Source organism: Cyrtonyx montezumae, unplaced genomic scaffold, assembly GCF_038088225.1.
Source record: "Cyrtonyx montezumae isolate F1298 unplaced genomic scaffold, pur_monq_1.0 scaffold_12, whole genome shotgun sequence".
Classification (NCBI taxonomy): domain Eukaryota; kingdom Metazoa; phylum Chordata; class Aves; order Galliformes; family Odontophoridae; genus Cyrtonyx; species Cyrtonyx montezumae.
Genome location: NW_027071848.1, coordinates 10845482 through 10859557, shown reverse-complemented (window position 1 = coordinate 10859557; position 14076 = coordinate 10845482). Strand labels below are relative to the sequence as shown.

At 38.3% G+C, this 14076-nt stretch overlaps 1 protein-coding gene across 1 annotated transcript in view; it reads right to left on the bottom strand.

Annotated features, from left to right (window-relative positions):
• The window catches only part of CEP126 (centrosomal protein 126), a 30503-nt gene that overhangs the window by 15205 nt on the left and 1222 nt on the right, over nt 1-14076 (bottom strand). Inside the window, exons 3-5 of the mRNA XM_065730374.1 lie at nt 8242-8387; nt 6796-6901; nt 5124-5322 (exon numbers count right to left, since the gene is read on the bottom strand). Of these exons, the coding sequence (XP_065586446.1) occupies nt 5124-5322; nt 6796-6901; nt 8242-8387 (451 nt within the window). The remainder of the gene's footprint in view (nt 1-5123; nt 5323-6795; nt 6902-8241; nt 8388-14076) is intronic.

The window sequence follows — 14076 nt, the reverse complement described above, 5'->3', positions numbered from 1 at the left end:
TTCAGAGTTGTTTACAATCCATGTCATTTTGGTTAGCCCAAAAGAGGAGTGAGGAAATCAGCTAAAACCCATTTACACTTTTTTTGCAATTTGCAGATTGCAGGATAATTGCTTTAACAAAGATTTTGTAGATAAAGCTATTTGTAGACAGCACTTTAGACAGAAATGAAAGGGAAATAGCTTATTTTATAGCTTATTTTGATACTATCTGAAAGCATAATTAAGTTGTCTGTTAAGAGATCTGTCAGCCTCCTGGGTCACAGCTGTTCTGATTGTTCCCACCCTCTGAATTCCGAGCGTGTGGTTAAAGGTTTGAAGCTTTGTCTCCCACTTGGTGAGTCCTGCTTCATGGAGAAGTGCAACTACCAGCTATAAACTGCACATCAGAGCTCAAGCTGCACAGTCCTGCGGAATTGCTGCTGGGGTTTGATAAGCGTTAATATAGTATTAAATTGAAAGAGGTGACTACATTTTTTGGTCCCTAGGCCACCATGAGTAGAGGAGAAGACAAATATTTGAAGAAAAAAGTGGTTAAATTTTACTGTGCTTTCCACTTCACAAATAGAGGCTTATTTCTGTTAAAAACAAAAACCAAAACAAACAAAAAACAACAACAGAAGAAATAGAGAGCACACAAATCTTGGTGGGAAAGCAATAGATTTCCCAACTTCCCCTTGAGACACAGCTACATACTCTTTCTGACATGACCAAATTATCATAAAATAGTATTCTGTCAGAACAGAATGCACAAACTTTTTAATTTCCACTTCCATCTTGAAAGCAAACATTTTATTATTACCATAATATGATGGTCATTTGATGTTTTTCCTCTGTTCCTGTTATATACATCTATATAGAGATGTATGTATATGAATATAAAAAAATGAAGACATAATAATAAACAATAGCTGTTCTTTTGTAAAAGTACAAGTTTGTAAAGGAGGTGCAGGTATACCTTAGATGAGAGTTCTCCATTTCCCTCTTTCTGCACTTTGTGACCAATATTGTATGTGTAACAATCACAATGTATCCACAGAGTCCCATTAATGTATTAATCCAGCAGTGAAACAAAGCCTTTTTGCACTGAAAATGCTCCGTTATCATCTGTTAAAGTTGAGCTTTCTGGAGGCAAGGTGTTCTTCAAAGGTCTGAACATCCAGATTGTTAGATATGAAGCTTGAAACGTCATTCTCTTCAGCACAGACTTGGAACAGACTGCTACTATGCTTTTAAAAAGACCTCTCTGAGGAATACATAACCAAAACAAGGCTGAGTATTCAGGCAGAATGATTCATTCTGGAGATAAATTTCAATTTGATTAGTAGCCCTTATAGCAAATGAGAAGTTGTTTTGAATTGGTGTAATAATGTGGAAGATAACGATTTGTCGCAATTCTGGTTGAAAGCCAATAAAAACTGCAGCTCCTGATGTGGCTAAAAGAAAACTGGTAGGGAAATCACTTGAGTTTGTCATAAAACTCAAGTAACCAACAAAACAGATGTTAACATTTACAGTTAAAAGTTAAAGATGACCAGAATGTTTTGGCTTAAGGTGACTGCAGAAACCTATTTCAAGTCTTTGAATGGTCTCAAAACAAATTCTGAGTTCTACTCAAATCCCACTTTATCTGAATGCTGCCCTTAGAAATCTGCTTTCCTGCTAACTAGCCCTGACCATACTAAAATGTCTTGACTCTTGGGACAGATTTTGTACGCTGACACTCCTTTTTTCCATGCTGGTCTTGCCTATGCCTCTGAAGAATTTGAATGATACAATGCATATTGCAAAAGGAACTCTTGTTTAACTCATTCCAGTCATAACAGAAAGGCTCCTGAATATGAATTCAGCGATTCCATGAGTTCACAGAATTGAACAATTGCAGGGAAGGGACCTCAAGAGATCACTGAGTCCAACCCCCTGCCAAAGCAGGTACCCTACAATAGGTCACACAGGTAGGAATCCAGATGGGTCGTGAATACGTCCAGTGGAGGAGATCCAGACTCTCTCTGGGCAGCCTGCTCCAGTACTCCAGCACCCTTACTGTAAAGAAGTCCTTCTGTGTGTGACTTGATGCATTTCCATCTCATAGACACTGTCCAACTTCTAAACCCTAGGAACACAAATAGCTAACAGTGTGCAGGGCAGCTCATTCATGCAAGTAGGGCTAATGCCCATTCCTGTGACTGCTTTCACTCAGTGTAACATCACAACTATTCTGTATTTCCCAGATACTTACTTAATCCTATAGATGCCATGAATAAACACATACCATACCAGAGGGTGCAATGTGCTGGATTAGACGTAAAGCCTCGTTGTTCAGTTTGCAGTTTCTGAGAAACAATAGCTGTGTTCCAGTCCCTGCTTCAATAAATAGTGAATATACTAACTAGCTAACTAACAAACTAACTAACTAACTAAATAAATACAGACTTCAATAGATAGTGAATACTGTACTCTGAGGGGAACCAAAGAAAGACCAATAATGAGTACTTTAAGGGCCGCTCAATATGCCTGAAAACCAAAGGAGAGCTGAAGTAAAATTTCTGTTTCAAATCAATCAGAAAAGGAATTCACATTTGGATTTCACTGATACCACCTGAGTAACCTAATGTAGAGGAAGGAAAAGGAAAATGTAGTCTCTCCATCTTGTAATCTATACCTATTTCGCTTGTGAATTCACTCTTATTTACATTTATTTTGTTTAAAAAAATGCAATGAGAGAGATAAAATGTCAGTCAAACAATTTTTTCAGCTACAGTATGATTTTCTGGAATAACATAAGGAAATACTGTACTGATCACAACAGTTTCAAGTGGTCACTGAATTGGAGAGGTGATGAAACAAAAAAGACAAAAGGTATATGAATAATATTATTCCTTAACGCAGCTGAGCCATTCTGAAGGAAACTCTGCAAATTATTCAGTCCGAGGCAGATGCTAGAAATGGAAAATTTCAACACATACAGCTAACGTTTGGCAAAATGATATCTAACTGCCTTCTGGATAGAAGCTGCAGGCAGCATAGCTAAAGCCAGGACTATCAGCTCCAACTTCAAGATTTTATTTATGCCTGCAAAGCAAACTGTGCAATAAGAATTTTGACTGTGACTGAACATTACCAATACTAATTTCTTCAAAATGGAGCATATTTATGGGCATCCAATAAAAGAGAATTTGATTTAGTGGCTCGTTAGTAACTGTTGCGCAAAATACAAATTACTGCTCTCAATATTTTAAGCAGAATTTTTTTAGGAGAATGGTGGAAGAGTCACTAGAAACCTTGGCTTACTGCTGAGACTATACAAATCTTTAGGGTTGGAAAGCTGGGAACACACCAAATCTACTGGTAAGGTTCTACAGAGAACTTTATTGCCCTGTAGGAAAGAGAAGAATTTTAGGAATCTTCATAATCCTGCTGGGCCTGTAAAAACAGCGACAAAGAGGTCAAAGGATCTCAGTGGATGGTCAGGCTGCAAAGCATGTGTGCACTGAACTACTTTGACGTCCACTTCAGAAAGGCAAGTGCTGTTGAAATGACTTTGGACAAGAGACTGCAACAGGACTTCTGAAGACCATTCATGGCAGTAACATTAGTAAGGGTCTTATAAATACTGCTTCTGTTTGCAGAAAGTCACAACACACACACACACTGGCCCAGCCCAAGCATTGGACTTCTGAGCCTCACCTATGTTAGAAAAATGACAACAGCTTGCTCGACTGTTTTTCTACTCAGATTCCAAAACATGAAATTTAAAGAGAGTCCAAATGCTTCAAGTATAAATTGTTATAACTTGAAACTATTTATCAGAGGGAAGAAGCTGAGCAACCCCTAGTGGTACCTGAAAAAATAAATTCTGGAAGAACAGCACAAATTTGTATAGGATCAAAGTATTTTCAAAAATACATTAAGTTAAAAACACATAAATTTGTAAATTCACATATTACATTCTGTATCCAGGGCTGATTACAACATGTAAGAATGAACATTAATCAACAACTTTTCTAATACAAACTGGACCATCTACCTCTTCAAACATTCTGCAATTTACTCCTGTTGAGTGAGATTTTCTTTATTAACCATCAGCTTCTCGAGATTCCCATGAACACCCATTGGAACTAAGCTGGTACAGTGTGCTTGAAAAGATCAGTATCAAAGAACTCCAGATATCTGAGCTGCATACAGTTCTCCTGTACAGATGTATTAAACAGAAAAGCCCTTGCTCTGTTGCTACTAAAGATCCCACACCTCCAGCTCTTTCCTATTGTAAAAATGATGGTTCCTCATTATGTTGAAGCAATTTCAGGTCCACAACTCCATACACCAGTAGATAATATTACAGAAATATGAGTGAAATCAGAATTATATACTTGTATTTGCAAAAAAAAAAAAAGTTACATTAAAAAATAAAGGGAAAAAAAACCCCAAAAATATTGATTTCCAAAATCAAAGACAACACTGACTGACCTAAAATCACACTTAAAAGCGCAGTTGAAAGAAATGATTGTGGACCTCATTTCTTCTTGATTTTCACTGTGTTTCTAAAATGGCATTTGAAATTGATTTCCATTCTAAAAATTCACTTAGGCACAAAGTTAATGAGTATTCTGGGTTTGTTACAGCTGTGTCTGTACCAAAGATGACAAGAACTGACAAGTCAATGCACAAGAAATCAGCACTGATCACTGGGAAAATCAAAAATTAACTGAACATTTGATCTACCATTATTGTACTGCTATATCACTGTAGAAACAGCAAAGCAGAGGCTTATGTGTGTTAGTGGAAGCTGCCAACTTAAGTTTGTAGCCAGCAGAAGACCCCTCATAGACTAATGCCTAACTACTCCAGAGCCAGGAATTCCTGCATACAGATCTCAGGTTCATAGAAAGAGGACAACTGACATCTCTGAGGTATCTTTGAAAAAATCCTTGCAAACATATTTAAAGATTTCTGAACTCTTATTGAAAATTTGCATAATCTTACTATAAATAATCTGTTGGTACAGCATAGTGCAGAGTTCTCTAATTGTTAAGGTGTGCTTACCATCTCTCACTTTTATTCCATTCAGTAAACTTTATCTTATACTTAAGAAGCATTCTTTTATGAATCACATGAAAATATCATACCTCTAAGCTGCTGAGATGCTGTTTTTCAATCAGCTGCTGCATTTCTTTCACTTTTCTCTGGAACAGAAGTCGGTTACTATCCACGCTTGTTCTGCTGCTCTCCTGCGTTGTTTTATCCAAGCCAACCATTGCTGAAATCTGCTCCTGACGCAAATAACCATTCCTTGATACTGGTGAGTATGCATTGCCATCTGTGGTTCTTGATACAGGAGAAAACCTTATTACTTTGGCTTATTTCTGTGTGCTTCCATGTGCCAACTATACGTTTACAAACTTGTTCCTTTACAAAAGTATACATCATCAACAAATGCCTGGCATGTGAAGGACAGTGAAACTGCATGTAACTACAGGTGGTGCTGTTTGTGCTGTCTTGCATTAAAAGTCTCCAGCACTTTCCATTTTAAAACTTCTCTTACTTATAAATAGTCAGAGTTGTGATTGGGTTGTTGGGTGTCTGCCTCAGGCTGAATTACTCTGGAAAATGTCAGCCAACAGTTTGGTCATCTGCAGGACTGGAATATGGAAGATTTTTGTTTTTTGTTTTTTTCTTTTAAGAAGGAAAATGCCTTTATTCTTTATTTTTTTTTTCACATGAGGCTGGCTTATATAGAGGATGATTATATACTGATGCTGTCAGATATTCCCTTACTCAAATAGCAAAAAGGCTTTGTTGTATCTAAAGAGCCCAACTCTACTGATTACCAGTAGTATCAGTAATGTGAGATATTAAGGAGTTTGTATTTGCTACCTGAAATCAAAGTCCTCAGAGTAACTACTGGAGATGGGTACTGTGCTCGAGGGGAGCTCAGATGAAGACTGAGGAAATGACAGGTTTACACAGGCTGACACTGGAAATTAAAGAAGCCAAGAGGCACGAGAAACCAAATGACAAGGAAAATGTGCAGTCAGAGACTAGGAAAGCAGGGAATCTATAGCAAGATATGATCAAGAACAAAATGTGGACAGAAGTGGAACAAGGCTGGGTAAGATCACTAGGAAAAGGAACCAAGTTCTGGAAAATGAGAGGCAAGAACTAGGTAGTTACCAAGAATGACAAAGCCAAGAAACAAGTACCCTTAATGAATAAGAAATGCAGGAGTTGGACTCAGGGATCCCTATGGGTACCTTCCAACCTGGGATATCCTGATTCTGGGATAAGGCAATGTGTCACAGAAAAAGCGCTTTGGGAGAGTGAAGTACTGATTTCAAATGGTCTGTGATACAAGAGGAAATTACAGGGGAAGCTGTTATCTGATGTTCAAGATACATTTAAAGAATAAGAAATTGAAACATCTGGAAAGAAGGTAAGATTCATGGAATGTATATGCAAGCTGCACTATCCTTGAGTCAGAAGAGAAAGATGAGGATGAGAATAAGAGAGCATCTTGACAGAATACTTTATACTTCATAGAATAGTTTGATAATGATGGCAGTCTCAGTCAGGTATAACTGAATGGGGACTAGGCTCACCCTGCCTATTCCCAAAATTTTCCCGTAAGATTTGCGACATCTCCTCTGCTATTTTATGCAGTGGACATGAGCAACTTAAGTATGTTTCACGATATTTTCATTGGAACAGTCCACAGAAGCACTTTCTTTGCCACAATAAGCATCTCTGAACACAATAAGCATCTTGCTTCTTTTGATCGTCATTGTAAACATGTATGCTTACCTGAAGGTCGTTTTGTTTATGCTTGGCAAGCACAATCCTGATGTTAAAACTGATCCTTTAATTTCTGCAAGAGCTTCTTCTAACTGAAAAGCTGCATTTGTCTGGACTAGAGGTATTAACAGAAAAAACACATTGGAAAAAAATCTTTAAATTAGAATATTTTACCATGTATGTTTTGGTTAAAAATCTTAACTTTGGAGAGCCAAAATTCAGACTGTTACCATAAACTCAGGGTTTTAGCATTGTTAGGCATGCTGGAGCATCTCTATTTTCTCTGAAACAATGTACAGTCTGTTTAAATGTTTACAGTAATAAATTTATTCAAAATTCAGGTTTGATATTTGTTTTTTGACTACACAATTGAGAAGGTAGGTGGTTAAAATACCCAGCACTAACTTTTACATCATGGTTATTACATTCATTCACTAAGCCAAAATTATAGCTTGTGGGCATTTTATAGGGACAAATTGTGACTTAGGAATTGAAGCAGTGGAGAAAGAAAGAGTCCAGATAGACCCAAGCTGTTGCTTCTTACAGATAAGCAAAGGTAAGATAGAAAGTGACAGAGACAGAATTACTATTAAGAAAACCGACAAAAAGATTGTGATTCATTATACTGCTACACAATCTGGACTGTCAGTAGAGCTCCAAAAACGCCCTAAAACAGTACTGTCCTATTTTGTTATTTTAATCTGACATTTGATCTCGAAGTCAGAGACGTTACCTCACAGCTGGCACAACTGCAGTTGGAAGAGTAAATCTGTTGAAGAATTTTTAAGTAATATAGCATATCTTCAGAGTTTCAACTCTGGAAAGTTGACTGGAAGTCAGACTTGGCTGAAGCTATTAAGAACTCCTGCCAACCTGCACTCATTCCAACAAAGAACTGAGTTGCAGCGATTACTACTTTCCAGCAGTGAAATAACAGCTCAAAGAGCTGACTAATTCAGCACAAGTTGTATAATACATTAATATGTGCTAGGACTGCCTTTTCTTAATGATAAACAAAAGGCACATTCTTGAATATTTTGTACTGAGGGCTTCCAATAGGGACGCATCCCAGTAACTTTCAGTGCCTTCCTAACACAAAATGACTTTTCTTACACAAAACTCCAAAATGACTGTGTTCTAAGCAATAAGGACCTGCAGTGAAAGAAGTGGAGGAAGAAAAGGAAGCCACAATCCTGCTGGGAGCTGACTGCATACCGTGATTGGATTATAATGAAATATCTCACAGTTTTTAGTAAGAAAACCACTAACCCTTATTATTTCATTTCTTCTACCCAGTGTAGTCATATCTATCAGATCTGTGTTTCCTGTCAGTTATGTTCTGCTTACATTAACTAATTAATTTGAGTGAAGTTGATTGTTCTATTTGGTTTCCACAATATTCTATCAATAAAAAAAACTGTATTGTGAGAAATGGTTACATTTTAACGTACAAACCTATTTGCTTGTGCTGAGAAGCAGGCAGATGAGCATGCAGGAACTTCTCCGTTGTTTCCCAAGACTTAATTTTCTTTTGTTGCAAGACTTGCTCTCGAAATCTTTCTTCTTTTTCTTCTTTTTGTTTCTGTCTTTCTTCAAAGGCTCTGTATTTAAGAAGAAAAATTAGATGATATATCTGCTTTCTGATTACATTTACACAAATACCAGTGACTTCTCTATTATCTGGTGGATATGGAACAAAAGCTTGCTTATCCACAAGTTAAATTCTATAAATGTCAGCAAAGCTGAATTATCATAGTCAGTATGAACCTAAATGAGACAGCGTGTGACAAAGAAATTCACCGTAACATTTTTATTTTCTTAGCTTCAGACAGAGATATAATTATTTCTTATACGAGAATTAATGTGCAGACTCATACAGCTCTTGTCACCCATGTCATTTTCACTACATTTACATTACCACATCAGTGTGTAAGAGTGGGCAAACATATAGGACAATGACCTTCTACTGCTGTGTGCCCATGCCTTCCAGGAGCTGTCAGAGAAATAGCTTAAGAGTTGTCAGAAGAGCTAAAGCTTTAACCTAGAAATATGTAAGAATTGTATCCACTTCCAATTGTTGGGAAATTTTCTGAAGAACAATCAGTTCAGTAGCACAAAATGGGATCCGAAGCTCTAATTGACCTTATCAGTTCTAGATATCACATATGTTTAGAATGCGTCCTTCTACTGACTGGAAAGCAAAGCAGGATCCAGTTGAAAACAAGCATCGCCACAAAGCTTTCCTCCCGTAGGCACAAGCTTGATGAAGCCATGGGTAATTGTCATTCCTGAAGACAAAAGCATGAGCTTTTGCTGAAGAACTTACATTAGCTCCTTGAGTGAAATATATCCTCAGTAAACACACTGGCACAGTGCCTGCATAGATGAACTTGTACGTAAATATGTAACTCATCAAACTCAGCCTCTACTGCCTACCACTACAACAGAGCTACTCCGTACCTCAGCCTATTTTATTTATTCTTCCCTTTTCTTCCAAGGGTAAAAATTCAGACTGTGAAAACAAATAGAAAAATAACATGAAACAGGTACTTTCTGTTTTTAGAAGCTCAAAAGCTGTAATTGCACAGTAGTAAAAAGAATATATAGGAAAAGAGACAGCTAATTTCCAAATACTCCCTTTTACGGGAATATCCACTTTATTGCACTTGAAAGGCAAAGTGTAGCTATCTTTGCTATTTTGATAAGATGGAAGTCTGATCAATGCAAAGAGCTATTAATCACAGAATCAACACTGTGGCAGAGGAAGGATGGGACCTCTGGATCCCTCTGGCCCAAGCCCTGCTCCAGCAGGGACACCCAGAGCAGAGTGCCCAGGGCTGTGTCCAGGCAGCTCTGGAAGACCTCCAAGGAGGACTCCCCACAGCCCCTGGGCAGCCTGTGCCACTGCTCGTCACTGCACAGCACAGCACTGCTCCTGGTGGTCAGAAACAATTACATTTAAAAAGTTTCATTGGCAAACTTCTTTTTAGCAAGGTGGACTGATCTGACTTGAAGCATGGCATGAGGCCAGAACAGCAGTTATCCAAAAACAGAAAAAATCTGCAGAGAAATACAAGCATAGAAGACATAACAATTTGGTTAACGTTTCACTGAAGATTTAATTGCTCCCACGCCCCAGAAATTTCAGTAATAAAACTAGAATTCACTGTCAACTTTCAGTATTCTACTATTTCACTGATGGTAAATACGTAAATCTGCACTATTAAGAACCTTTATACTGACCAAAAGTAAAGGAAAATCACACAGAAGAAACAGAGTTGGTTATCCTAGGAAGTATTTTATTCTTCTACATCTCCTTGATTTTTCCAGAAGTTGCTCAAGAAAGCCTTTAGTTGAACTGTGCTTGTTAAATTCAGATGTGGGAAATTCTACAACTTTGCACCTGGAATAATTCCAGACTGTAACTCCAAAAAGGAATGAGTAAATTCTGACAGAGTCTTTCACTATTTATTTTTTTGGAATATGACATCGCTGCACTCTTCCACATTCCCTATAACTGGAATTAAAAAAAGATTCTTGTTCCACACAGCTGGAGATGGGCAAGGCCAGCTGCTGCTGGAGGACTTTCTCATCACTACTCATCACAATCTCTATTTGGCCTGGAGTAAGATGTGAGGCAGAAAAAGTATTGTACTTTAACTGGAAGGAAACACATCAGAGGTATTCTATGAAGCCTGCACCAGTAACTTCTTGACCTCGTAGAATGTGAATTGGGAAATGCAGGTGCATTATGTATAATAAATAATTCTACAAATGGGTGGTGACATCTTAGGGCTTCAGAAAGACCGACCCTAAGGGCTCACAGAAGGCAGTCCTCCAAAATGCCCTAATGGTTCGCAGCAGGTTGACCACACAATACAGCAATTTGTGCTCTCCAAATCATATTCACTAGAAAAAGGAAGCACACCTTATGCAAAGCCAAGATTGATGTTGTTGTTATTAGCAAAATTCATATTGTAAGGGACTAAATAGGTCTAATGGTTACAGAAAAATAACTATTCTGGAATGTTTCTATACAAAGAAAACCTCAATCATAGTTACAGTAGTTTATATTTTTATTTGTACTCTTATTTTCTCCTGCTTTCCCTGATGTTATGCTCATTCTTTCATTGCAATACTGGTAATTACATTCTGATAGTCTTGGGGTGTTGTAGTGAGTTGTCAGCATCCAGAACCCCTTCATCAGAAGCAATGAGATGTTCATATTCATGTTTTCCTCTTCCTCACCTCAGGATCCACTTGGAATCATGTGTTTCCTATCACACTTTTTACGCCTTTCTCCAACAGATCCACAGATTCATGGTCCATCCAAATATTCCACACACAGTGCCTTTAACATAAACCACGTGCTACATCCTTGTTCTCTTTGTTCCCACTGCAGCCACTTTTGTTAGGTCTGCACCTCTTTAAGGGTGAGTTAAGTGGTGTGAGTCGGTTATAGCTGCAGGGTCTCCAGTGCCAGACCTCTGTGCTGTCCATTATCCCCTGTGCTTGCACTCCTCTACACTGCACCCTGTGCCTCCAGTTCTCAAGACCTGTGCTCTTGTACCAGGCCTGGACTACTCAATATTGATATGTCAGTCATAAATACTCCATTCTACATAGAATTACAGCTTTTAACTGCCACCTATATAAAACTACAATCGCACACAAAAAAGATACATAATAGAAAAAAAAAATTAGCCACTGATACCTGATCAATTAGAGAGATTGCTGTTACCACTAAACCAAGCAAAACAAAAGTGCGGGCAGGTCAAGAAAAGTTCAGGCAGAGAAAAGACAGTTCAGTCCTGTGGCTGCCAACCAGCAGTGGCAATTCAGGATTAGAGGTCTGCATGGTTACAGTCACCCCTGCTTTCTGAATTTTCATTCTAATGTAGAAAGCAGTACTGAATTCTTAATTCTTCCCTCTCAAAAAATGATGTTGATGAATAATTTAAATAATCAACGATAATCAGCCAGTAGGTGGAGCACAAAGCTTGTGCATATGTTTTCTATTTTCATTTTTCTTCAATAAAAAAGAAGCAGTGAATAGATTGAAAACTGATACAAACTTGGAAAACATGCCCTTCCCCAGTTACAACAGATGGATTAGCTATTCAGATGTCAAGGTAATATAAAACACTCACCCAGGGCAGCTGACTGTAAAGTTTAAAAATGCAGATGGACAATCACAGGAGATTTTCTGTTTCCTGAACCTACCATCTACCTGCAACCAGTAACATCACAGGGAAACTGAATACCTGTTTTGCACTGAGCAGTAACAGCAGGACAGCTGCACTTCCCAGCAGGATGACAGCTGGTATTTAAAATGCACTGAGGTATAATTTATGAACACAAAATCTGAATATGAGCCAGAAATGTTCCTCTGCAGCAAAGAACCCTAACAGTGCAGCATTAGACAAAGTATTGCCAACAGGGTGAAGGAGGTGATCCTTCCCCTCTACTTGACATTGGTGAGGTCACATCTGCAGTAAAGTGCTGGACTCCTCAGTACAGGAGAGACATGGACATACTGCAGCCTCCAGGATGATGAGGGGACTGAGGCTGAGTGAGTTGGGCCTGTTAAGCCTGTAGATGGGGAATCTCATCAATGTCCATAAATACTGGACGGAAGGGTGCAGAGAGGAAGAGTCAGACTCTTTTCAGTGGTGCTCAGTGCCAGGACAAGAGGAAATGATCACAAACTGTAACACAGCAGGCACCTTCTGAATACCAGGTGCACTTCTGTGCTCTGCAGGTGATGGACAACTGGCACGGGCTGCCCAGAGACTGTGGAGTCTGCTCCTTGGAGATCTTCCAAAGGTGTCTGGACATGGTCCTGAGTACCCTGCTCCGAGGTAACGTGAGCAGGATGAGATGGAATCCAGAGGTCTCTTCCAACCTCAACTACTTAAAGTTAGAAGCAGCAATAAGACTACTATATTTCATAATGTACCCATCTATGCTGTTTATGTTGAAAAAAAAATATCAAGAGGAAATTCCAGATTTGAGAATATAAGGTACCTGCACCAAGAATAACTTGACACCTGCCTACAAACTGTGTCAGAGAGTATTTAAGGTGCTACCACGGAGATTAAGGAAGTCACTCAATCCTTGAGAAGACATCATCATAGCTAGCACCTTTACAGTATGTTCCAAAGACAATAGTTCTTGGCTCATAAGCAGATTTGAGACAAAATCTGATGGCTGAACCATTAGAAGACAAATCGCTGCCTACCTGCATAACTTGCAGGAAGAAAATATTGATTTTCAATGAACTTTTAATTTCCAGATTACCTTCTACTATATTTTCAATGGCTCTTAACTTTGAATTGTATACCACAGCTTTTAAATACTGTATGCACTTACTACCTTTCCAACATTTGACAAGAACTTCATTTTCAATTAGTAGAATACTTGTCCTCACAGATTTCCACCTGAACTGCTTACGATACTTATTCTCAATTATCACACACGGAAATGATTTTCTAATTTTTTAGCTGGCTCACCTGAGTAATTTGGATTTATACTGTGTACTGCTCTTCAGGCCACAGTGAAATTCATATGGAAATGTATTTATATATCAACGTGTGCTAGTTTAGCTACTCCAGTCTGTCAAAAATATGCAGGCTGTCTGCAGTTCGCTTTTCCATCAGAGCATAATATTTCAAGATCAGTAATATGATAAATAGTGTTCAACTGAGATGAGTGGTGTTACAGTGGTGCTGTTCCGTAAAACTAAAGAAGGTATTTAATCTTTCAGTTGAGGCTTGGTATATTATCTGCAAAGTTTGTGGGTCTCTAATCACTCGCAGGAGATATCTCCTCTTCCATTTTTCTTTTTATTTCAAAATGTGTGCTAGCAGCACAGTTTGTTGATCTTCTGTGAAGGTAAAACAGTAGTATAAATACTGTCTACTGCCTCTACTGACTTACCACCTTATCGCCCTATTTCAATTAATAAATGTTCTACAAAAAAAAAAACACCTGATAAGGAACTATGGGAAATGGGTGTTTCAGGGAATTAACACTGGGTTTGAAGCTGATTTGAGGCTGAGGGCTTGTTCTGAAAAGACTTGAGGACAAGCCCACCCATCTGTATGGTACACAGAGCCACTCTCCTGCACATAGCGTAGGATCTGAGTGCTGTGGAAAAGCCTACTGCTTACACCACTGCATTCAAACATCTCAGTGTGCAACTTAACCCATTTGTCATAGAATTTTTCATGACTTTGTATTTTCATGTATGAGGAAAAGCTCGATTTAAAATGTCAGTACACAATAACT